At 46.7% G+C, this 26,275-nt stretch overlaps 2 protein-coding genes across 3 annotated transcripts in view; one reads left to right on the top strand and one right to left on the bottom strand.

Moving 5' to 3' along the window:
- LOC119654284 (CAAX prenyl protease 1 homolog) overlaps window positions 1-21,250 on the bottom strand; it is a 45,052-nt gene extending 23,802 nt beyond the window's left edge. Inside the window, exons 1-2 of one of the 2 annotated variants that reach the window (XM_038059572.1) lie at window positions 20,918-21,250; window positions 408-1,778 (exon numbers count right to left, since the gene is read on the bottom strand). In XM_038059572.1, coding sequence (XP_037915500.1) covers window positions 576-1,778; window positions 20,918-21,013 — 1,299 coding nt within the window. In that variant the 5' untranslated portion in view covers window positions 21,014-21,250 and the 3' untranslated portion in view covers window positions 408-575. Of the gene's footprint in view, window positions 1-407; window positions 1,779-20,917 lie in introns of those variants that run through there. The other variant, XM_038059571.1, reaches the window with a different exon arrangement.
- Window positions 21,251-21,401: 151 nt separating this feature from the next.
- Window positions 21,402-26,275, top strand: part of LOC119655321 — a 32,222-nt gene continuing 27,348 nt past the window's right edge. The window contains exons 1-5 of the mRNA XM_038061160.1: window positions 21,402-21,618; window positions 21,677-21,797; window positions 21,857-22,165; window positions 22,227-22,575; window positions 22,629-22,691. Coding sequence (XP_037917088.1) covers window positions 21,482-21,618; window positions 21,677-21,797; window positions 21,857-22,165; window positions 22,227-22,575; window positions 22,629-22,691 — 979 coding nt within the window. The 5' untranslated portion in view covers window positions 21,402-21,481. The remainder of the gene's footprint in view (window positions 21,619-21,676; window positions 21,798-21,856; window positions 22,166-22,226; window positions 22,576-22,628; window positions 22,692-26,275) is intronic.

Raw genomic sequence — 26,275 nt, 5'->3', positions numbered from 1 at the left:
TGTAACAGGCTGTATTATGACGTGTTACTAAAGATATCAAACATGGACCCTACCCTAACACAAACTTCCGGAAAAATGGTGAATGTTTAGTGTATAGACACTCATAGTATTCGAAGGGAGGACAGAAGGACGAAGACTGTTAGGAAAACCCCGAAAGCTTTGGGCATATTCTGTTGACGAAGACAGTATAACACTCCGAATGATGAATCGAGATGGTGGGAGGGAGGACATCCTGAAGGCCTAAAGTTCGAAACGGGCTATATGGCCTCGATAACGACTTTGGAAAACGGATTCAGTGGTGTGCGGATCTTAGAAATCTTAGAAAACTGTTTCGGGAACGACATTCTAAAGAAAAGAGTCGTTTGAGATTTTGTACAATTTATTTTCCGTTATAAGCAATTAAAATATTAAATTCGATTGGAAAATTAATTTATAGGTTCTCTTAACTTGTATATATAGTGAAAAATGAGTCGAATTAGGTTCTACGATTTGCCTTGAAAAATTGAAACTAAATAAGATACAGACCAGCATTTTCTAAAATATCTCGTAAGCGATTCCCTATCACGATTCACTTCCTAGAAGTATGTAGTGTTCCTGTAATTCTGCAGATTCCGCACTCTTTCAAGCAAGGGTGGATGTGTGAAATATCTGCTTGCATAGATAGGATCGGTTAAGGGGAAGCTATAGGACCAGATTGTTATTTTCACAAGCGCTTTAATCAGATCTTTAGCGAATCCAAGGCATGCCGCAAAATTATCTGAGTCGATTTCTTTCAGTCTCGAGATACAGAGGCTTATCATTTTGTATGTAAACACGAAAGGGAGGCTACAATAATTGATTGCATAAGTATAAGCAGCCATTATCGGCCTTTCATCTTGCGGGAAACGGAAGTAGAACACATCGAAATGGCTCGGAAGGCCCAATGCAATATAGTTCGTTATAAAAACATTCACAAATAGTTCAAGCTGACTGAGCAATGAATGACTTTTTTTCCAATGATTCAGTTCGTGTGCGACTATGGCACAAATCTCTCTAACTGATATTTTCCCTTCGCTTTCGTAGATTAAAAACCTTTTGGAAAGGACGATGCGACGTGAAATCAAAGTTTCAATCGTATACGCATTGAAATCGTGGTTAGCGATACCATATGTATTGGCCACCACAAATTTTTCCATATTGAAACCTTGTGATTTGGCAAGTTTTGTGATGTTATCCCTAACAGGGCCGTCGGGCAGTTTTTCATGCTCTTCAGAAATCGGGAGTAGCAGGTGAAATGATATCACTAACAAAATGTATCTGCAAGCGATCTCTACTAGAGATATAAACATATAATAGAACTTCCCCATGCGTCCTTTCATATACACAACGAATACCCCGAAAACTACAACAGCCACCGTATCCCATAAATAAATTAGAACGGATGACGATATAGTGGTCAACGGATGCTTCTGTTGGACTGCGTACAGATTGGTTATAACATTGGCCGGGATGTTTAACAGAAACCGATATGTCCCCCAGCATAGCAAAAAGCCAACAGTCAGACAATACTCATTTTGACATGATTTAGTTTTTTGCCACAATTTTTTGAATAATATCCAAATGGCGGTAACTAATCCGAAATATAGCTCAATTGCGTGAATGGAGCAGTACACTCCTTTGATAATGATCTTCGTGGTAATGCTTCTTATGGCAGTTCGTTTTCGATTTAGAATATAATCCCATGTCATTTCCTCTTGAAGTTCAATTGGAACGGTTTTCGTATTATTAATCAAATCAATCTGAAAAGCAATAGAAGCGATCGCTGATAATTATTGAATTATCTTTCTAAATGAGGAACGTAAACTTTACGAAAATCTCTACATATAATTGAGGGAATTTTGCGGAACAATGTTCGACGATCACTGATAGCTTTAAAATTAATAATAATAATAATAACTCCGGCGAAGCCGGTCCCAAGCCCGGTTGTGAAAGGAGGGATGGATAGCTTCAGTAATGGCTGTACGCCACCGCAGCGTCTCAGGGGGTAGGTGAGGAAAGTGCAGGAACTTTGCAGTCTTGCAGATTACTCACTAAGGAAGCTATCTCAACACCTGGCAGCTAGGGATAAAATGCACCACCAAACATGAGAAGAAGGAGAAATTTAAGGTCCGGTACGGATAACCGGCGGGAGTCGTCTGACTTGGTGACTGGGTCGGGCTCTCGTAATGGACAGCACGGCGTTGAAACCGCTAGTCGTGGGGCGGTTCGGCGTCTAGGCGCCACGACGACCAGGAGCACAGCTCCGCCTGCTGCAGCTGTTTCGCCACAATCTGTGGCGACCACTTCAGCAGGTTCGCGTAGGAAGCGGATGAAATGGACTGAAGAAATGAACCTCTTCATCATCCGCTCCTACTACGAAATAACAGCGGGGGCGGGTACAACATCTTACTGCCCCTTGTTGCACCAGAGATTCGTCGAGCGTTTCCCGCAATTCGCGCACGTGACTGTGCAGCGAGTCGCAGACCAGTACCGCTTCATTACTCGCAGTGACACAATCCCGGCCACCATCAGGGAACGTGTTCGACTTGAAGTCATCGGGGAAACTGGTGATCGAGAGTCGATGGGGGCAGAGACGGCGGCATCAACAACACCACGCGGCACTGCAGGCAACAGGTTCAGTACTCGCCGAAGCACTCTTCTCCACCGTCCAGCTGAGGTTTCCGCTGAGGTTCGGGACGAATTCCAAAGAGCGTGTATAGAATTCTCGGATATGGATCCTTTGCATAGACCAGGTATTCCCAGGCTCTATGCATCTCCAGCAACTCCGGGAATTCTATCTCAAATCAATGATGAGATTGCATCTCGACTGTGTGCTGGTATGTCGCTGCTGCAACTACAATCACTTGTGTATTGTGGTGCAGTTGCGGCTATCAGATTGGTTTGAGTGACAAAAGAGATCCACCATGGAAAATTCGTCTGCAACGTCAGCGGGACTCACTAAGGCAGGACATTGCTAGACTGATTCAGGTCAGCACTGGCAATGCCAGCCGACGGGTGAGAAATAAAGTGCAGAGGGTTTACCGGAACTATGCCATCCCCTGTGAGACACCCGTTGTTGAAATTCTGGACACACTAAAACAGAAACTTTCTGTCATATGCAGTCGGTTACGATGGTATGGCGAAAGTTATTCCAGACGTGTCCAGAATGCAACATACGCGAAGAACTAGCGGAGCTTTTTCAGATCTCTCAACGAATCCTAACAGAGCGTCCAGACAATACAGTTCTCGGTGACGGAAGCGAAAGAGTATTGGGGTGGACTTTGGGGGTTACCTGCCCAGCATGCTGAGTGGATCACCGCCGAAGGCACCCGCCATGCCAATACACCTGGCATGAATTTCGCGGATGTTACCGAAGAGGAAGTTCGACGAGCCATAAACCTCTCGAAGAACTGGAGGTTCCCAGGTCTGGATCGGGTGCAGAATTTCTGGTATAAGAAATTTACCAGCGTACACAGTCGGTTGGCACGCAGTATAAATGAGGCCATGAGTCGGCCGGAGGAATTTCCACCTTTCCTCACTGCGGGGATTACCTACCTTATCCCTAAGGACACGGTGCAGGACCCCGCAGACACAAGATCGATCACTTGCTTACCAACCCTCTACAAATTCATCACGTCCATTATTAGTGGAAGGATCAGTGCGCACCTCGAGATCAACAACATTCTGTCCGAAGAGCAGAAGGGCTGCCGAGTTGGGTCAAGGGGTTGCAAAGAGCAACTCACTATCGACTCGGTAGTTGTAGGACAAGCAACTAGAGGCCAAAGAAACCTCTTCAGTTGCTATATCGATTATGCCAAGGCTTTTGATAGCGTTCCGCATACTTGGCTAATCGACATCCTACATCTGTATCGCATTGATCCGAAACTAATAAAGTTTTTGGCGACAGTCATGGAAGGGTGGCATACCACCTTATCGGTGCGTACATCTGAGGGTGCTAATACCTCAGAGCCCATCCGGAGGGATTCATTGAGTCCTCTTTGGTTTTGTATGGCACTGAACCCCCTTTCATGGCTACTGAATGATGCTAGAGGGCATGGTTTTGCAATAAAATATGGCCTACGTGCTAAGTGCGAACTGACACACTTGATGTACCTAGATGACATCAAGCTGTATGCTGGTACTGACAACCATCTTAGAAGTCTGTTGCGAATAATAGACATGTTCAGCCGTGATATGGTGTTTGGATTAGACAAATGTCGAATTCAAGCCATCCGCAAAGGTCATCACGAGCCGCACGCCGGACATAGCATTGGTGACCTCCACATCGAAGCTATGACCGAGACAGACTTCTACAAGTACCTAGGAATTCTGCAAGGAACCCATGCTCGAGTTGGTGATCTGAAGGAAGCTCTGCTGTCCGAATTCCTGCGACGTGTAAAGCTGGTGCTGAAATCGCATCTCTCGGGGAAGAATAAAATAAGCGCGTTGAATGTGTTCGCTATCCCTTCACTGGCTTATGCATTCGGAATATTGCCGTGGACGAAGACTGACCTGGAAAACGTCCAGCGGCGGATACGGACAACTATGTCCAAATTCCGAATGCATCACCCAAAGTCTGCCGTGGAGCGGATGAACCTAACTCGTGACATCGGAGGTAGGGGCGTGGTTGACGTGGCGGCACAACATCATCGCTAAGTCGACTCGCTGCGCGCTTATTTTTACAGCAAAGAGCAGGCGAGTCCCTTGCATGCGGCTGTCTGTAAGGCAGAGTGTGGACTGACTCCACTTAACTTGAAGGATCGATCTTTCAATCCTCTGAGTGGGGTGAAGTCGGACCAAGAGCGGATCGATGAATGGAAGTCGAAGGCAATCCACGGTAAACACGTGAATTGTGTTAGGCAGCCATTTGTCGATTTGCATCTGTCGAACAGATGGCTGTGTGCTGGGGAGCTCTTTGCTGAGACGGAGGGGTTCATGTGTGCCATTCAGGATGGCGTGGTCGCCACCCGAGCTTATAAAAAGCTCATCATGAAAGAACGGGTGGAGAACGACCAGTGCAGAATGTGTGGTTCGGTGTTAGAGACGTTGGACCATCTCATTTCTGGCTGTACTGTTATGGCACCGGTGCAATATATCACGAGGCATAATGCTGTATGTAAGGTTGTCCACCAAAACCTTGCATGCAAGCATCGGCTGATCACGGGGACATGTCCGGTTTACCGATATGAGCCGCAAGCAGTACTTGATAGTTCTGCTTACAGCATGTATTGGGACCGGCAAGTTCTGACTGATCGCCATACCGCACACAACAAGCCTGACGTACTGTTAGTTGACAAGACGGGTCGCTCCGCGTATATTATTGATGTTGCTATCCCCCATAATAGCAACATTGAACGGAAATACGTGGAGAAGAAGGTGAACTATGAGCCATTGACTTGGGAAATCAAAGAAATTTGGCGTCTCGAGCGGGTGGTTGTAGTTCCCATAATATTGTCAGCTACAGGTATTGTACCTAAATCCCTGACGGCTTCCCTTGATGTCCTAGGATTTTGGCACAGTCTGGTTCAAACCATGCAGAAGTACACCATTCTGCATACGTGCTCGATGTTGCCGGGAGTATTCGACGGATTCTCCCACTGACCTACCACCGGCCACCACCACCAGCGCCCTTTAGTTTTTAAGTAGGTAGGATCGTCCGAGCCTAAATGCTTGGCACTTAGTGCTAGTATTAGGTAAAATCCGGCATCTGCCGAGATTGTAATAACTCGGAAATAATCGTTGGCGCAACAATCCATGTTGGAGCCTTGAAGTGTGTTAGAGCACTTCATTCAAGACCGTAACGGTACACTAGGAAGCAATGTGGTCAGCATTGCGCTCGCCCGAGATTATTACCCTGATTTGACTCAGGTACTCATTCACAGCTGAGTCGACTGGTATCCGACGTCAAATCATGATACAAATTCCTTCCGTACGACAGCCTTGTGCTCTAACCACTCAGCTATCCGGACACCTTTAAAATTGCAAAAAAAAATCATCCTTGCGTTTCATTGGGTCCATCTTTTTTAAAAATATCTTGTTCTAATGAGATATGAAATGATGAAGGCCAACGACCCGTTTAAGCTACACATAAAGTAATACTATCGAGGGGATTCCAAATGGCGGATTGCTCCACATGAAAATAATCATTAGTCGAGGGCGGTTGTTGAGTTATAGCGCGTCAACTACATATACGCGCCATTGCAGCGTGGTTACTTGAATTGCGTTTCTGCTCCCCAGGACTTCCCAAGACGCTTACGCTTCTTCTCTACTATTTTGCGCCGAGTGCTCTTGTGGTGTTCCGCCCGTCCGCCATCTTGGGAGAGTGGATTCCACCACATAGCGTGTCCAGCATTGCCATTGTCGAACCTTCTTAAGGTGCAACCTATCTACTGTCGCTTCCGCCTCTCGATCATATCACCTATCAGTGCCAGGCCTGTGCGCTGCCTAAGTTCTTCATTTGTAATAGTATCAGGCCAGCGTATGACGTAGGTAAGTGCTGATACGACGCAGATAAGTGCTCACGAAGACTTGAAACCTTAGACATTGGGGGTCACTTTCCATGTGCAACACAGAAACAACACTAACACAGAACAGTCTCAACTTGATCTTGGTGTTCAGATAACTGCATTTTCAGATTTTGGACAAGGCAGCCAAAGCAGATATAGCATTGCCATAGCATGCGCCGAGAAACCGCGCTTCCTAAATATACAAACTTATCGACGCCTTCCATGTTCTGCCCCTTAATATAGATAGGGAGAGTGCGATGATTCGTCAGATTGAGAATCTTGATTTTGTCAGTTCAACACTACATGCCTCTATTTCCAAATTCAGAGCTATTTGACCAAGGTCGAGGGGTTTGTGGAAGGATGTCATCTTCCTTTACGTCAGTATTATGAATGACACCGACAATAAGAAGAAATAATATCGGTGACAAAATGCGATCCTGGAGGACTCCTATTTCGACCTCAAATTCCTCTGAGATTTCACCCACCAGGTAGCCCTCCAATTGTCACATTCAAAACGGGTGCTTTTCTTTGGAATCTTAACGGTTATCCCCTTTCACTCCCTGGAAAATGTTTCGGATTCTAATGATTTCTGTACGTGTGGAAGTAGCAGATCTGCGATAACAGCATGTGCGAAGAAACCGTCAGCGGCTTTTACTCGGTTTGAGTGCATTGATGGCCGAAATGATTTCTCTTCTGTGTAGAGGGACAGTCCGTATCCGCATATTACGATGACTAGCCATTTTATCTATAAACGGGGAAATTTCACCGGATGTGATACGGTTAAGAACCGTGGTGAAGTGTACCTTCCACCTCTTCAGCTGCTCGTGGTCGTAGATACCGTTTACGTGCTTCACAGCACCACATGTGATGCGGTATACATTTTTGCGATCTGCGGCATCTTCTGCTTCACTGACTTGTGCATTAGCAAATCCTCTCTTGTCACGGCAAACACCACGCTGGACTTTTTGGGATTTCGCTCGGTATCGGAGTTCGAGCGTGTCATTCCCGCCATCGCTCGCAGCGGTCAGTAGAGCCTTTAACCCCTTCCGTTCCTGGATCCGCTTCCATGATTCTACAGTCAGCCAGAACTGATGGTGCTCTTCGGTACATGACCGATAAGCTGCGTAGCACCCGAGAAAAGAACACTTTTGATGACGGCTCAATACTCATCGATATTGTCAGGCGGGTTGCTCAATAAATCTGCCGTACGATGAGCAAGATAGCTCTCCCACCATCGAGCGATGGAGGTATTATGCAAGCGGTCTCTGTTGAACTCGATGGGAAGCAACTTTCCAACCCTGCAAAAAGTGGCGGACACAACACATAAGCGAACGTAAGTGACCATCAGGTAATGGTCCTTTTCGAGGCCAAAGTTAGCGCATTTCTTGTTAGGCTCATCCAGGAGACAACTCCTAAATTTACTGCTGATCGTAATTTGGTGGATCTAATTGCTGTAGGGTATCGATCAGTTGAAACTCAACTGACCTTATGGCAAGCTCTGTGCTCAAACAATTTACCACCAATGAAGAGGCAGTGGAAGCTACAGAAATCCACAAACTTCCCCATCATTATCGTTACGGTCGACAAGACCGTACTTCTCCATCACATGTCGGACCAAGATGTTATCAAAGTCCATCTTGGCATTCAATCACCCATCACAATCCCAATGTCATCTTTAGGAAGAATCTCAAGAACTGCATGCATCCTAAGGATCCTCGTTACCGCTGGCGAGGAGGATGGGCATATTCCAGAAACCAATCATAGTTCGTTTTCGATAGCCAAATATCGTAGTCGTGAGATGAGTCCCTTTCCTAGGCATTGTTGGCGTTTCAGTAGCAGTTAATTACGATAAGTAAGGAATAATTTGAGTGTATTGTTAAGCTCGAACTCACAGGGCTAACAAGGTCGTGGGTGTTTACAGATTCAGCGATTCGCTCGCCACTCTCATTGCGAGTTTCAAGCCCTTGCACGAGTTCGCCGATATAACCACTGGGATCTTCCACAATAACGATATAGTCATTTGCAGGCATTGTACACAGTTTTCAGAACTTGTGGTTTATGGCCTGTCCAACCTTCTCTCCGGTAATATCCACAAAATTCAGGCCTGCTATAGTGGAACGACAGGTGCCCCCAATGGTATTGTAATACACTTTTATGCTTGGCGGGGAAACTTCAAAGTCCACTCCAATATATCCTTCTGCTGTTCAGACGCTCTGTTTGGATTCGTTAAGTGATCTGAGAAGCTCTGACGGTTCTGGACCAGGAGTTTACTTTTCGAATAAAACGAGAAGTGGGCTTTTTCGTTCGGACCATATGTAATGGTCTTTCAGGTTATATTACTGTATCCTTAGTGGAAATATATGCAATACATCTGTGACCTTTAGAAAGCAACCTGGGTGATTGTGCAATCTACAGTAATAGTCAAGCTGAAATGAGGGAGTTGAGCAGTCGTTTAATCACTTCCAAAATGGCCGAAAACGAAAAGCGCCGCCAAATTGCAAATTAAATATTCTGTCATCAGAACGAACCTTGCCGACGTGGCGCGAATTTTGTCGACTTGAAATCTTTATTGTACATTGAAGCTGGGTGTGGTCCGCAGCTTCTCTCGTCCGCATTCCGCACGCATCGTAATTGTGTTTCCCGCTTTAGGCCCAGGGCTCTCGAGGTACATCGCTATAGGGCTTCGCCATTCAACTTCGGAACTCACGTTGGTTGACACCATTACACGCTACAGTGTATTCAATGTGGACGTCTACCGGCAAAGGCGCCCGGAGTACATTGAGAGCATCTGCCCAGCAGAACAGCACAGCCTCAGTGTTAGCTGTAAACGCGATTCATTGAATCCTATTAAGTTTAGTTCTATTGAACTTTCTGCTAAGTAGCTTTCACCGCACGATAGAACCGTACATTATGATGGGACGAACCACGGTTGTTTGCATCTAGAGAACCATTCTAGGTTGAAGATCTCATCTCCTCGTAATGGTCCCTCCTGCAAGTTTAACCCTCAGTTCTATATTCAGTCTCGAATTTGAACCAGGTTCACATTCAGAAACTTTACATCTGTGCACTTATCCGCGGGAGGTGGAATTCGGATACCCTTGACTTGGTGGTAAGAAACATCAACTCTGTTTTGGTTGGATTTATATCGAGTCCGGATCTTGACGTCCACATTCGTACCTCTTTCAGTGCGCCCTACAAGATTTGTCTCATAACGCCGAGAAATATAACTGTGACCAATATCATCAATTCTTCGATATTGCGCTCCAATATCCGTAGAATTTCATCCATCACTATCAACTAGAGCACTGGAGAGATAGCAGCACCACCTCGGGACATCCTTCCGCTCAAATTTGGTTAAACGACCACCTCTTAAAACCAGGGTATTCTGAGCAAAGCAAGGCATTTTATTCAATGCGTGGACACCCCTCCCTTCTCCTCTTCCCCTCGCTTTCGGAATGAAAACCACTCGCGCCTCCCGGGGCGTGGTACATATCCGAAGATAATATGGTTTTTGGTCCCGAAATGTATGCACGTATACGTAGAGAAGCTGTTTATAGCCCAGTTTATTTGATCTTCGGTAATTACCGATTCGATAATCTGACACGATTGAGGCTGTATACTCTCTAAGCAAGGTTCTGATTCGTAGCGCTCCTCGCTGGCAGGGAAGGTGGTATGGGCTAGTAGGTTCAGGATCTTCTGATTTTTTAGGAAAGGATGTGGTCCTGTATTCCTTGACCAGAATTTTACTGAGTCTTGAGGTCGACTTACACCTTTTCAGGCAACCTTTATATGACCGACAGTATTTGTGCATGCAGCAGATGTTGAAGACCTCTCTGGTCAGTTTTCTGTAGTGAAGCCCATGGTGTTTTACGTAGGCACCTGTCGTGAGACTTAATCCTACGGTCCTCTTAAGACACGGATTGATTTTGTGACCACAATCAGAGCCCCGCTGAGACAAGCAACAACGGTACCAGTCTATACCAAGTGCATGGCTTAGCATTCATACTGGTTGCTGCAAGAATTACCTAAATCTCTACCGAACTATGAAGTGCGGCACCCGTGTTGATACGCAACACCACGTCGAGGCCCGAAGGTTTCTTCTCGCTTGAGCATAACCACAACCACCATGAAACTCCCGCTAGGGGGGCCAACCGCAAATAACCGAGCTGTCCTCACATACAATAGGAGTTCACCCGAAGTATGTGAGTCCAGGGACTTTCCCGGTTCCCATGGTACCAGTATACCCCTGGTAAGGTTTCGTGACCAATTTGCCACTTCAGATGAGTCCCCGTGCAGACTCGGGTCTGATCGCCCTGATTAGGCCTTTGGAGCATTCGCCTACTGCATCACGGCCGGCAAACCAAAGTGAGTACAGCGTCTCTCGGTGCCACCACTATGGAGGTTCTCCTCGGCCACTTGGTTTGGGTTTGGCCGGGTTGCCGCCCCATCTTCCTCGCCGCCACCTCTGAGCACCAGTTTTCTGTAGTTGGACAAATCTTCATTCCAACATGATCACAATGTCTTTTTCTGTACTTTGTTGCGTACAAGATTTTAAAGACGTTCATATGCCATGCCAATGTTACCAATGCGAGCACCGGATAGTTTATTCTTAAAAACTAGACCAAACTTTCTGCTTTGAACGGGTAGCCTGTAAGTAAAATTAACAAATACTACTTGCGGATCATTCTGGTAAAACGGCCATGTTCTCGTGATCAGCCTATGGTTTTGTGCAAAGTTTTGACGGTTCACCTTACATAGAGCACTACGTCTGTCACCGATGCCAATGCAACCAGAAATTCGATGCTTCAACGTCTCTAACGCCGAACCACATATTTTGCACAGGCCGTTTTGCACCAGCTCTCTCATTATGAGATTTCTAAAAACTTGGGTGGCCACCATGCCATCCTGAACCATCATCAACGGCGCAAGAACCGATATCTGGTTTAAGTCTGCATTAGTAAAGAACTCCAGACATCCCGGTTTAGCGCCGAGGTTTACCAATTTGATACTCCTAAAAGCTGTCTGGCGGCGATGGCTTAGATTCGATCCTTGTCTAATCCAAATTCCAACCGTGAAACATGTCTACTATTCGCAACAGACTCCTAAGGTGGTTGGTTATCAGTAGGAGCAGTTGATGTCATCTAATACATTTTTTTATTGTTTCCTATCTCACTTCCTTTGGATTTTTGTGGATCGGGTATATCTTAGTAAACGGTTGAATTTAATTGAATGAGTTGAGTAAAATTAGGATAAATTCAGGATGCCAAGGATGAGTGGAACATCAAAAGCCGCGCGTTATGAAGATCTGAAGCAGGAAAGTTATTAATTGAACATGCGATCCATCCTGGAACTTCGCCATGCTATTAACATAGTATGCTGGCCCCAAGCCCAGGTAAAGGAGGAGCGTTTAAGGCAACGTACTCTGTACTATCGTCAGTACAACAAAATTAAAATGCTGAGATCAGGGAAAGAGATAAATAGAGTGTAGTTGGAGTTATTCCACTATCCTAAATCCTACCTGATCTCTCTTGGTGACAGGTACCGCGACAGGCCGACCAAAAAAATGCATACAATGTCGTTACAAACAAGATGATCGGATTGAGTCACAAAGTCTCGGGAAAATGCTAGGGCGTCCACCTCAGTCTACGCGGCGGGAGAGGGCCGGGTCCTGTCGAGAAATGGGCAAGGATTCTTGACGCATGGACGGCGGCAGGACGTAAGCAAGTTAGGCTGAACAAAACAAATACGTGTCTGCACGCTAAATGTTGGTACCCTAACTGGAAAGACCGAGGAACTCGTAAGAGCCCTTCGAAAAAGGCGCATTGGTATCTGCGCTCTGCAAGAAACCCGATAGTCTGGTACCAAAAGCTGCGGCATTGAACGCGAACGCGGTAAAAATGGCTATAAACTTCTCTATTTTGGTAGCCCACACACTCAATATGGTGTTGGCATTGCCATTTCAGAGGGTTTCCGTGATGCCATCAAAGTGGTCGAACGATTTGATGATCGCTTGATGAAGCTCATTATTATATTAGCTGATGGCACTATTCACTGCTTCGCGCTTACGCATCACAAGACAATCGACCTGATGCCGAGGAAGATGTCTTCTGGCAACTTCTCGATGTAAAGAACTGTAAGGAGCTTGTTGATGAGTGCATTGACTCATTGCAGGCAACCTCAATGATCATGTGGGTGGAAAGGCAGACAAGTGCGATGGGAGAAGGGTTTGAAGCACGCAATAACAGTGGCGAACGTATAGTCGATTTTGTAGACACTTATGGCTTTGTACTGGTGAATACTAGTTCATCAAACGATTGTTGTCCTATAAAATATAGGAAGGATTGTCTCCCTTCCTACATTTAGTAATGGGTAGAGTACAACGCAAATCGACTATATTCTCATAAGACACCGCCACTGACTGCAAAGCGGTTCCCTTTGAAACCATAACCCCGTTGATTGCCGTCTTACGAATTAAGCTACCAATCGGTAAGCAATGAAAGCGATCGCTCTATTACAAAGGTCTTTACGATAAACGGTACACTCGGGACTGCAGGAGAGATCGAATCGACTTGTCAAAAGCTGACACGAGCGTACACAGGATGTCGAACACTTCTGCTACCTTAATGACAAGAACGGTACTTTATTTACTGACTGATGAGCTGCGACGGATAGATGGCGAGAATATTTCGAGCAGATTTCAACGGATGAATTTTCACAAGCATTGCCGACATTTGGAGCCATTGCACCTGTCAGCGCCACTGAAGTCGGAGAAACAATAAAATTAATGAAATCAGGGAAAGAAACAGGATCTGACGATATCACAGCTGAGCACTGGAAAACGATGTTCTTCAATCGGGTTATTCTGGAAGGCAGAGCACTATCTGACTAGCAAGAAAGTACCATAGTTCCAAAATAGGGAAAAATAAATGTTCAAATAACCGTGCGATCCGGTTACTATCCCATACCATGAAGATTTTTGAACGCATTCTTGACAATCGCGAAATCGTTGAAATTACCTTGAATACTCATGGATTTCCGGATCTAGAGAAAGTGTTTGACCGTGTGCCGCACGAACTTATCTGGTATGCTCTACGATAACACTTAGTGCCAGAAGAACTCGTGCGCTGGGTTCAATTGTTCTATTACGATCCAAAAAGTAAAGTTTGAAGTGTGGTGGGTGTATCAAAACCGTTTCGTTTCTTTGTTGGTGTTCATCAAGGAAGCGCCCTCTCACCATTCCTCTTTGTTCTTGTTATTTACACCGTTACACGGGTCATCCAACGTCCAGCGCCCTATACACTGCTTTATGCAGATGATGTTTTCTTAGCGTCTAATGGAATGATCGCCTCATGCAACACGGTTTCAGACTGAATCTGAATAAAACTGAGTTTTTGACGACCGATCCCCATGAAATTGGCACACTTACTGTCAGCGGCAGTTACCTGCCCAGAACTGAGCGATTTAAATCCTCGGGTCTACGCTATCGGCCAATGGAGGACTGCGATATATGATAAAATTGCTTCACGCATTAAGGCAACCTGCATCAAGTGGCTTTCCACAACTGGTGTTGGCCGACTAAAAAAGACAATGAACGAAGTCTTGCGGTAATGGAGACTAAGATGTTGCGTTGGACTAGTGGAGTGACACGTTTTGATGACATCCGAAATGAGGATATCCGCGATCGATATGGGGTTGCGCCGATCGTGGAAAAATTGCGAAAGATGTTTCTTCGATGTTATGGTCACGTAATCCGCGCTAACGAGAATTCACTTGCCAAGATTGGTCTGAACATCGAAGTCGACGGTAAGCGACCAAAAGGCCAGCCGAAACTACGGTGGCTTGATACGCTTGATTGGGATTTAAAAGCCCCGCGATTGCATCCAGATCAGGCATTCGATAGAAGCAAATGCCGAAATCGATCACGACGAATCGACTATTATATTTCGACTAAGCTTGGAGTCACCTCGATGTTGACGCCAAGATAGCAGATGTCTGTGTGTATGTTGGTGACGAAACAAATTATTATTGCAAGCATATCACGTACTTCAATGCAGCAAGAAGTGCCATCGAAGATTGTACCGATGGCTGGGTTTATTATCTTGCGGGAGCAAACATAACCCATTTTTCTTCGATTATTTTGGTGAACATCTCCACACATTTAAATTTCTTTTGAGCATTGGGAGACCGCAACACATGCTCGGCATCAAACCGAGGATGTCTACAATTACTAAAGGCTTCTAAGGTGATTATCAGTACCAGCTTACAACTTGATGTCATCTAATTAATTTCCTTTTGATTTCATACTTTCAATGTTTTCTATTTTAATTTTTTTGGATTTTTGTCGATCGGGTCGATCTTAGTAATTGCTTGAATCCCATTGAATGAGTTTGATTTTGAGTAAAATCAGGGTGCCAAGGAAGGGTGGAACCGCGTATCATGAAGATGTGAAGCAGGAAATGTAGAATTTAGCAAAATGACTCGTGAGTGATTTTTTTTTTGGGGTAGGGTAGGTGAATGCATTTACGCACACAGTGTTGGACTCCCGGTTCGGTACGTCGTCGTACTACCAAATAAACACCTCCCCACCGTCAGAGAGCTAGCCTGGAACCGTTTGTCACATTACTTCGGGCTAGTCTCCGAACTCTCCCGCTTTTCGGAGCCTTCAAATCAGGGAATTCCTTTCACCAACGGGAGGGGAGAGGAGGAAGGGAACTGTAAATTCAAGGAACTCCTTGCCATCCGGCTCCTCGTCGAGTTCTATCTTCTTAGCAACGAGAAGGGCCCGAACGTAATGGGCAGCACGGCTCCACCTGTCAGCAGTCCTCAGCATCTCTTCGACAATGTTGTCTGGAGAGAGATCCCCTGTGTTTAAATAGAGCTGCTGACGAACCTTATCCCACCTTCCACAAGAAAAAAAGTGTGGTGGGCGTCGTCCAAAACTCCATTGCAAAACACACAATTCGGAGATCGCGCCTTTCCAATCTTGTGCAGGTAAGACTGAAAACTTCCATGCCCACTTAAAAAATGGGTAAGGAAATAGTCAGTCTCATCATGCTTCCGATTCAGCCACCCACCTAAGTTGCCGATAAGCCGCGCAGTCCATCTGCCTCAAGTTTCATTTTGCCACGAGAGCTGCCACTCGTCTAGAGTACGTTGCCGTTCTTTGCGAGCAACCACCTCCCTTGCGCTTGTATATGGCTTGACGCTCCTTAGCAAGAAGGGCAACGGGAATCACTCCCGCCATCACCACCACGGTCGGTTCAGAGACAGTGCGGTACGCAGACGCCACCCGCAAAGCTCTCCGTCTCTGTAATTGCGCGAGGCGTTTACGATATATCTCCTTGTTAAAAGAGCCAGCCCATACCTCTGCGCCTTAGAGCAGGACAGACTGCGTTGAACTCATCAGGCGACGTCGCCTGCTAGACGTAGGGTCCCCAATGTTTGCCATTAGCCTACTTAACGTCGAAACTCCAGCTGCAGACTTGTTCGCTGCTGCTTTGATTTGCTCAAAAAAGCTCATCTTTGGATCAAGAGTCAACCCGAGGTACTTTACCGCTGATTTTAACTCGATTATCGACTCGCCGGACGATATGGGACGCAGGGTCGGAATTCTCTTTTTAGTCAGGATGACTACTTCGGTTTTTTCCAGTGCAAGGTTGGAACCTTGAGTAGTCATCCATTCGCTTACCCGTCGCGTCAATATGCCTTGTCTGCTCTGCGCCTGTTCGACAGTGCGTCCAGCAACAAGCGCTGCGACATCATCTGCATAGCCGACCAGGCACGACTCTTCTGGTATGTTGAGTTTAAGTAGACTGTCATAGGTAGTGTTCCAGAGGTCCGGCCCTAGGATGGATCCCTGTGCTACCCCCGACGTGACCTCCATCCACCTTTGACCCTCTAGTGTTTCATAGAGCAGGGAGCGGTTCCTCAAATAGTCCCTCAGTATCCGTAAGAGATAGTTCGGCACGTTGAAAGTATTGTCTAGAGTGCCTAGAATGTCTTTCCATCTTACGGAATTAAAGGCGTTTCTGACGTCAAGTGTTACGAGGAGCACCACCCGTCGAGTTCGGCGACTATGTGCCTCTGCTCGTCGAACGGCGTCCACAACTTGCATGGCAGCATCAATTGTGGATCTCCCTGCTCTAAAACCAAACTGCCGGGGAGATAAATCTCCGGCAGCGCGTATCGTTTCAGCGAATCTACTTCTGATGAGCTTTTCGAGCACTTTCCCAGCAGTGTCAAGCATACATAGTGGGCGGTATGAAGACGGCAATTGGGGATCGGCTTTCCCTTTACGGATCAGCGCAAGCCTCGCAACCTTCCAACGAGCAAGGAAAATGCCCTCTTTCAGGCAAGCGTTGAATGCGCCGAGCAGTAGGTCTGGTGGAATACCAGTTTGTATACCTCTGCTGGAATAGAATCGGCTCCTGGCACCTTCTTGTTTTTCATAGAGAGGACTGCCTGTTCCAACTCTTTTATAGAGAAAAAAGGACAGTCCTCTACGCTCTTCGCGCCGACGTCATTATCCCATACGGGGTGCGCAGGGAAGAGTGCCCTTACAATGCGGTCCATCTGCTCGGCCTTAAGCGAACAGGGTTTCCACAGAGCCACGATTTTTCGGGTTACCAGTTTGTAACCGAGTCCCCACGGATCCCCATTCACCTCGTCGACCAGATCTTGCCAGCAGCGAGCTTTGCTCTTATTTATTGCACTGCGGAGTCTCCTTTGAGCTGATTTGTACTCCGTCATTATGGTACATGCCTCCACCCGGTCGCCTAGACGTTGTGTTTAGCGGCGGAGCCTGTGGCACTTCTTCCGGAGCTCTGCGATTTCCACTGTCCACCAATACATGGAAAGTTTGCCGCGCCTCGATGTGTTCCTGGGCATGGAGGCTTTGCAGACCGTGTCAGCTGGGGCGCCACCGCCCCAGGAGTACCCTACAGCGTGGCAACACCTGTTTCCAGAGTTTCGACAAACTTCCCGGGGCTCACTTTCGCGACGTTCCATGCACAGAAAGATCGCCGGGGTGGCGCACACCGACAGTTTGTGTCCATCACTTCGAAAGCAATGCATTGGTGGTCACTTGCCGAGAAGTCTTCCAGAACTCGCCACCCGTCCACCAGCGACACCAGTGATTCCGACGCGAAGGCTACGTCTGGAATGCTTCCCCCACAGCCTGGGCCCGGAACGATGTTGTGGATCCGGTGTTTAGAACTATCAGTCCTGTTCTCGGCGCCATTTCTAGAATTCGTTTCCGTCTGGAGTCTGTGTGAGGCATGCCCCATTCAAGTGCCCTAGCATTGAAGCATCCGTGCCTAAGATGGCGTCCTCCAAAGCATCAAGCCTCCGACAAAAGTCCGGCATCGTCTCATTCGGCGTAAGCGACACTAAAAAACGTTATCCCTGAACACCGAACCCAGACAATGCCATCCCCTCGGCCTTGGGCAAGAACCCTAAGGAGGGTGCCATCCCGAACCCAGATGGCAGCGGTACCTGATATGCCAAGGTGCCATGAAACTGAGTCCTTATTTTGGTACTGCTCACTGATGAGTATTTAACTAAAATAGTCCATTTCTTTGCAAACCACACCGGAACATTTTAGGTAGACCGGAACATAGACTAGGTTTTTTACAATCAATACTCGATAGATGTAATAATTAGAATTTATTAAATTTTAATGAATCTTCTTCTTTTTCTTCAGCCTTTGTCCCGTTCACAAGCGGAGTCGGCTCGTCGTGATCGGCTTCGCCATTTGGCTCTATCGAATGCATTAAATTTTAATGAATCAGTAAGAGCAAACGACACGTTAGAGGCAGAAGAGAATGATTTCGCTTCATGTGTTTCTTTCTGCCCCTAACCCATGGCACACTTTCCTCGCTAGTCTTCCACTCCCGTGGCGAGCTCTACAAAGTGGATAGTTCCGCGCCACATCACTCCGCCCTCAGATGAAACCTAGGGGTTTCGGCGACTGATCCCAGAACTTCGTTCACCGTCAATCCACAAGGCGGACACGACGCTGCTTCGGGGCGGACACGGGTTTCATCCTGGACAGAGAGACCGCCTTTTTGTGTCCACCGATCTCGAGCTGGAAGAAATGTTCTCCCCGCTCGAGAACGCGGTACGGGCCCTCATATGGAGGCTGCAGCGGCTTCCGGACGGCATCCGTTCTGACCAGAACGTGCGTGCACGTGTCCAGTTCCTTGGGCGAACAGGCAGGTGTGGACGAGTGTCGGGTGGGTGGTGTGGCTTTTATGCGTCGGAGATTGTCCCTCAACAGACGCACCAACCCCGACTCTGTGAGACCCGATCTCTTGTCGAAGACCGGATCGCTTGGGAGTCTCGGATTCTCCCCGTATACTAGCTCCGCGGGGCTGGCAGCAAATTCCTCTCGTCGGGTTGTACGTAGGCCGAGTAGGATGAGAGGCAAGACTTGGGACCAGGACGGATCGTCGCGTGCCATAATGGCGGCTTTCAGGACCCGGTGCCAACGTTCTAGCATCTCATTGGATTGCGGGTGGTATGCAGTAGTCCGCTGGCGATTAAAACCAAGGAGTTTGCCTAACTCGGAGAAAAGGGTGGACTCAAATTGCATTCCCTGGTCAGTGATGACTACTGCAGGGACGCCAAAGCGAGGTATCCACTCTCGACCGAGGGCTTCGGCACATGATTGCGCCGTAATATCTTTCAGAGGTATTGCCTCAGGCCACCGCGTAAACCTGTCGATGATTGTGAGACAATACCTATAACCGTGCGAGTCTCGCAAAGGCCCTACTATGTCGAGGTGTATTGTGTGGAACCGCTTGGTAGTGCGGGGGAATGAGCCCACTTCTTTCCTTACATGCCTGGAGACTTTACACTTCTGGAATGCGATGGACTATCTGGCCCAGGAATTGACATCCTTATTCATAGAGGGCCAGAAGTATTTCTCGGTGACTAGCCAATTTGTTGTCCTGATGCCTGGATGCGCTAAGCCGTGAACTGCGTGGAACACTTCCTTGCGAAAGATGGCCGGAATGTATGGCCGAGGTTCCTTTTCCGAGTCTTCGCAGCAGAGAGAGAGGTTTGAGCCGAAGATGGGCAACTCCCGAAATTTATATTTGGGGTTGGATTTGAGGCTCTGAAGTGCTGCGAATACTCCTGCGCCTTGGCAATAGCATAGAAATCGAGTGAGGCGGGGATGTTAACCTCGGAGACACGAGACAAAGCGTCAGCAACTATGTTGTCCTTGCCGGACACGTGTCGTAAACTGGCTTATAAAGCTCAGATGTCGAAGCTGACGAGGGGACGCTTTGTCGGGCTTCTGTTTCAAAGCATACGTGAGAGGCTTATGGTCCGTGAACACTGTGAACGGCCTGCCTTCTAGGGAGAAACGGAAGTATTTGATGCTCAAGTACGCGGCGAACAGTTCGCGATCGTAGGTACTGTAGTTCCGTTGAGCAGAATTCAACTGCTTCGAGAAGAAGCTCAACGGCTGCCAGACTTGTTCCACCTTTTGGTGAAGAGCAGCACCTACTGCGATGTCAGAGGCATCAACAAAAACGGCTAGGGGTGCATCTTGGAGAGGGAATGCCAAGAGTGTAGCGTCGGCCAGTTGTTGACGGGATTTATCAAACGTGCGGAGAGCCTCTTCAGACCGCACGATCTCTCGTGTGTCCTTAGTTTTGGGGCCAGACAGATACGCGTTCAAAACGGACTGGTGTTGGGCGGCATTGGGCAGGAAACGACGGTAGAAGTTTAGCATGCCCAAGAACCTCCTCAACTCCTGCCGCGCCACAAGTACTAAATCGGCTTTGGTCTCCACAGCGAACTGCGCTAGCAACTCGTGAGCGGTTGCACTCCGGTGCATATGGATTTGTAGGATGCGAATCATGTTGACCGTTCCCTAGTGAGAGAATAAAGTGCCCAAAAGGGCCCCTGACCATCGACACAATTGGAAAACAATGAAAATGCTGCTCCCGAATAAGGATAGGAATCGGTAGAGATGGTTAACCAATTTAAGATAAGACGGCTTCCCTTCCGAATGGAGCAAAAGCTAAAGGAGGAGAACGGTAGTCCATTACTTTTCGATTTATGTAACGAACATCCTCTGTTCGCCATTAAATTGGGCCGCTTCGGATTTCGGTTGCCATTGAACTCAAAATAGCTAAGCCACGCAGTTGTAGATGAATATTTTTGGCTAAATCTTATCTCATTAGATAATTATCGGAGTAGAATCCCGATAACAACATAACTTTTGGTCATGGTCACTAGACACCGCGTGTCACTGCCCGCAAACAATCGATTGTGCCTTCTAATTGCTCCTAAAAGTGCACCTCGCCGACTCGTGCGACTGATTACTACGGAAATCGATCAACTCATTCAATTCCCAATAATTCTTTAATGGTCAAACTCACCTGTCTTATCCCCAAGTAAATTTCGAAAGCATTCTCGAGTACCAGGAACCCCAAAATCGAGTACAGAATTATACTATCCACGTTCACATTAGCCATTTTCCGGTAGAACCAATATTTTCCACTTTGCTAATAATTTAATTTTCAAAAAATTTCACGATAATTTCCTCCAGTTAAAAGCCGACAATCGGCATTTGTAAAATGCTGGAGGTGCGTGAAAAAAACAAGAGACCGCCGATTCCGATTAGAGATTTGACAGTAGCTGACTTGATGTATATTCATTCCTGTTGCCGGTATTGCCAAATCTGTTGATAAGCGAGCAGGTCATTGAACGCCATTGTCATGACAAGTTGAAGGTGGGTTTAGACATTTGTTATTGTCTGGGAAATGTAAGTGGGGATGAGAGAACTTCGCGTTGAGTGCGACCTCGATTTGATTGTGAATTGACCCGAATAGATGACGAATTTCCCTGACAGATGAGATAGCGTCGAGCAGCTGTTTGTTGTGCATTGGCGGTTCTTTTGTATTTTTCCAGAAATTTTCTGAATGTGCGTCTGTTTCTAGCAAATGGAAAAGTCGCCGAGAAGTAAAGAAGTTGAACAACAGTTAAATGAAAGCGAACCAGAAAGTGATGAGAGCGATACGCTTCGAATAAGTCTGACGCCGGTTCGTCCTCCTGTGACGAGGGCGAACAAATTAAAAAGGTAAAGTGACCTCAGATTCCATAGAAGATTGCCTCATTCTAGTGAAAACATATTCTAGGAAGCGTAAACAGTTATTATCCGACGATGAGCTGCCGATAGACAAAGCCATCGAAGAAAAACTACAATCGTGTGCCAAGAAAAACAACTTGACACCGGCGGAGATGAAGAAGCTACTGAGGGTCTGGAGGAATTCTCAGAAAAATGAGAAGATCTTGAATAAAAATTAATTTATTTACAGTCTGTCGTAAAGAACGATCATGTGCTGGCATTGGTGAAGATCCAGGAGGAGGTGGAGCTTGCCCGGGAGAAGGACCCGTCGAACAAAACAAACGACAGCCAACCAGGGTCAGACGACAAAGGCGATAAGGATGGAGCACCAGTTCCCAAATTTACACGGTCGACGGCCAGGGCTTTGAATAAAAAGCCACTGCCTATTTCGGCGCTCAGTGAAATACAGTTGGAGCCGGAAATCGCTGCACTCATTTCGGACGAGTTGCATTCCGATGAAGAGGACGAAGAGTACGAACCCAAGGAAGAGGACTATGCGGTAAGAAGTTGCGTTGTTCCTCTTGACATTAAGACTTTATCATCCCTTTCTCCACTTTCAGTCCGATGACGATCCCAATACAACAATTTCAGACATCGATTCGCAGCCTTGTACCCCCAAAACGCCTGCGACCCATCACGAAGTTGAAGACGATTTAAATAGGAGTCAGTACACGGACGATGGCCTGTTTAAAGTTCCGCGCCAGAGAACGGACAGCACAGCATCTCATCATGAGGAAATTATCGCAAAACGAACTCGATCGAAAGTTTGTTTGCAGGAGACACCGATTGAGGCGATCGAGTCCAATTTCATTCCGCCAGACATTCCGACCGACATGTATGACTTCGATGCCGAAATAGACAATGCTTGGGTGGAATTTTTAACGAATTTCTCAAAACCTTTAAACACAGGTTTGACTTTAATGCAATTTAGGGGAAATAACTGTTAATGGATCTTTTCTTAGATGTACACCCCGAGGAAGATGATGAAGCCGATCCGGAATATGTTGCAGCCGATCATGAACCAAGTAGGTACCCATTTTTAAGGTTTTGTGGAAACACAACGTGTAAACGGAACCACCATAAGGTATTACATCACGGGGCGGAGTCAGCTCACTCTAGCTTAATCCCATTTTTTCTATACGCGGCGCACGTGACCGCGCTTTTCTCCTTTCCTCTGCCTTTCGCAATTTATCTTGAATAGATGCGATCATGGAGTTGGCCGCATCTCAATTCTCTTGATGTGCTAGCATTTTCGGTACCAGATTCTCTCTTAGAGTCTCCTCTAGATTCCTCCTTTCTTCCACAAATCTCGGGCAGTGGAAGTATACATGCTCTGGGTTCTCTGGGACTCCATCACAATTTGGACAATCGGGTGAGGTCTCCAATTTAAAACTGTGAAGATATTGGAGATATCCTCCATGTCCCGTGAGAAACTGGGTGAGATTATAATTAATCTCACCGTGTCTTCTCTCCAACCACTCCTTGATGGCAGGAATGAGCCTGTGAGTCCACCGACCCTTTCCCGAGCGTTCCCACCGCTCTTGCCATCTATTTATGGATCTCTCACTCTCAGCGTTCTTCGTCTGCAATAAGGGAGAGATTGGCTTCGCATGGTATATATTCGCCATCTCATTTGCCAAGATGTCAATCGGCATCATTCCAGGGATGACGAATGCTGCATCATCTGAGATAGTCCTGAAGGCAGAGCATACCCTCAGAGCTGTCCTCCTGTAGACTGCATTCAGTTTGTTAGTGTTAACTGACTTCTGCAGTGCTTCCCTCCAAACTGGGGTCGCATAGAGCATGATTGAGGTCACCACCCTGGCTATAAGCAACCTAGAGGTGTGCCGTGGCCCTCCCACATTCGGCATCATCCTCGCCAGGGCCATACTAGCAGTGGACGATCTATCGCAAACATACTCCACGTGTTGCTTATAACTGAGCTTCCTGTCTATCACCACCCCCAAGTATTTGATGGTCGGCTTGGAAGTGATATGATTCCCGATTCTTATACAGGCGTAATTTCTCTTCCGGCGCTTCGTGATGAGGACCGTTTCTGTTTTTTCCTCCGCCAGTGTCAGACCTGAGCTCTTTAGCCAACTTTTAACAGCACTGATTGCTTCGCTTGAGTATAACTCAGCATCTTCGAGATGCTTTGCGACAACAACCAGTGCTATGTCGTCAGCGTAACCCACCACCGTGGCTTCCTCCGGAAGGGGAACATTAAGTACATCGTTGTACATGATGTTCCACAGTAGTGGGCCCAATACGGAGCCCTGTGAGACATCCGCGGAAACAACATACTCCTGGGGTCCGTCATCAGTGTCATACCAGAGCCTCCTTTCAGTTAAGTAACTATCGACGATAGCAACGAGATAGGCGGGAATACCAACCTTCGCTAGGGATTTCCGTATTAGATTCCAATTGGCCGAATTGAATGCATTTTTCACGTCCAGGATTACTACCACGCAATATTTGCTGATACTACCCTTTCCGTGAATTACATCTTCGGCCAAGCCAGTAACCAATTTGATGGCATCAATGGTTGATCTGGCTTTTCGGAACCCATACTGCCGATCTGAAAGGCCGCCTTGGCTCTCAACTACCGGGAGTAATCTACTATAGATTACTCGCTCTAGCATTTTGCCCACAGTGTCCAAAAGACAAATAGGTCTATAAGAGGTTGGCTCACCTGGTGGTTTGCCAGCCTTAGGCAGTAGCACCAACTTCTGTCGTTTCCATGATGTAGGAAATATCTCCTCGGACATGCACGCTTCGAACAACTCAGCGAACATGTCCGGCCTGGATTTCACGGCAAGCTTAAGGGCCTTATTCGGTACTCCGTCCAGACCCGGTGCTTTATTGTCTCCTATTCTGCCGCAGATCTCCAGCAGTTCATCTGTCTGTCTGTCCGTCTGTCCGTCACACGCATTTTTCTCGGAGACGGTTATAGCGATTGACACCAAATTTGGTAGAAAGGTGGCAACTGTGAACACTCATGCATACAGTGAATTACATCCTTTTACGTCGAATTTAAGGGGGGTCCCCATACATGCAAAAGGGGGGTGTAAATTTTTTTTTCATCAAATATAGTCATGTGGAGTATCAAATTAATGGTCTCGATTAGTACTCTTCAAAGCCGATCTTAGTTGTGACATTCGTTGGAAGGGTGGGGAGCGCGGGGAGTTGAAAGTGATCACTTCTTTAAGGGGGCCATTCTCAGAAACTATCCAATCGAAAAATCTGAAAAAAATCAGGAGGCTGCCACTATATGGCGCCTGGGCTCCGAAATACCTTCCATGCCGATATCTGTTTAAATAAAGTTAATAATAGTATATTACTGCAATTTTTTGTAATTGGTTAGAAACCCCCCTTAAGTTCATCCTAGTACCATGCAATTTTGCAGTGATATAGGCTGTAATATAAAGCATAATCTTACCAAGTTTGGTAGAAATCGCACTATTGCTAACAAAGTTATAATAACTCAAATTGGTTGCTTCTTTGAAAATTAAAGACTATGAATGTCAACATCACCCGAAAGTGGATACTCTCACATAATATATGGATATATTACATGCTACGTACTAAGAAGTACACAAAACCTTTCGTACCTGAAGCGTCCAGCTTCCGGTTTCCCGGCTTGTTATATATTAGGTTGGGGAAAAAGTAATGTCGTATTTGTGATCGAATTTTAACGCTTTATTTAACATACTTAGAATTATCCGATTTAAGTCAAATATGCGCCGTTTTGTTCGCAAGCTTGTTACCATTTAGAAGACAACCCCATTATCTCCCTATTATAAAACCCCCCCTCCTTATTTGCAAACAAAACTCAGACAGCCAGTTTCCGCAAGCCTCTTTCGAGGCGAACTTAGTAGCACCAAGAGCATTTTGCATGGACCGGAAGAGATGATAACCACTTGGTGACAGGTCCGGACTATACGGTGGGTGCGGTAGGACATCCCATTCGAGCTCCCGTAGCTTTTGGCGGGTCATCAAAGATGTGTGAAGCCGAGCGTTGTCCTGGTGGAACAGAACACCATTCCTATTGACCCATCCTGGCCGCTTCTAGTCAATCGCCTGCTTCAAATGGTCAAGTTGCTCACAGTAGAGGACTGAATTGAGGGTCTGGCCATAGTTGAGCAGCTCATAGTGGATGACTCCCTTCCAATCCCACCAAACACAGCAAAACCTTACTGGCCGTCAATCCGGGCTTGGCGATGGTTTGGGTCGGCTCGCCGCACTTCGATCACGATCTTTTTCGCTTGAGATTTTCGTACGTGATCCACTTTTCATCATCAGTCACCATCCGCTTCAAAAATGGGTTGAATTCGTTCCGTTTCAGCAGTGCATCGCAGGTCTTGATTCGGTCCAAGAGATTTTTTTCCGTCAACTCGTGTGGCACCCAAACATTCAGCTTTTTTTGGAATTCAATCTTCTGCAAATGGTTCCAAACGGTTTTATGGTCCTTACCCAGTTCCTAGCCAATCGAGCGAATGCTCACATGGCGGTCTACTTAGATGATTTCGACGATTTTAACGGTTTCTAGGACGATTGGCCTACCAGTACGGGGTGCATTTTCGACATCCACTACACCAGAATGAAATCG

The sequence above is a fragment of the Hermetia illucens genome, chromosome 4, assembly GCF_905115235.1.
Source record: "Hermetia illucens chromosome 4, iHerIll2.2.curated.20191125, whole genome shotgun sequence".
In the NCBI taxonomy this organism is placed as follows: Eukaryota; Metazoa; Arthropoda; class Insecta; order Diptera; family Stratiomyidae; genus Hermetia; species Hermetia illucens.
The sequence above is the reverse complement of the archived record's forward strand: the minus strand, read 5'-3'. Positions and strand labels throughout refer to the sequence as shown.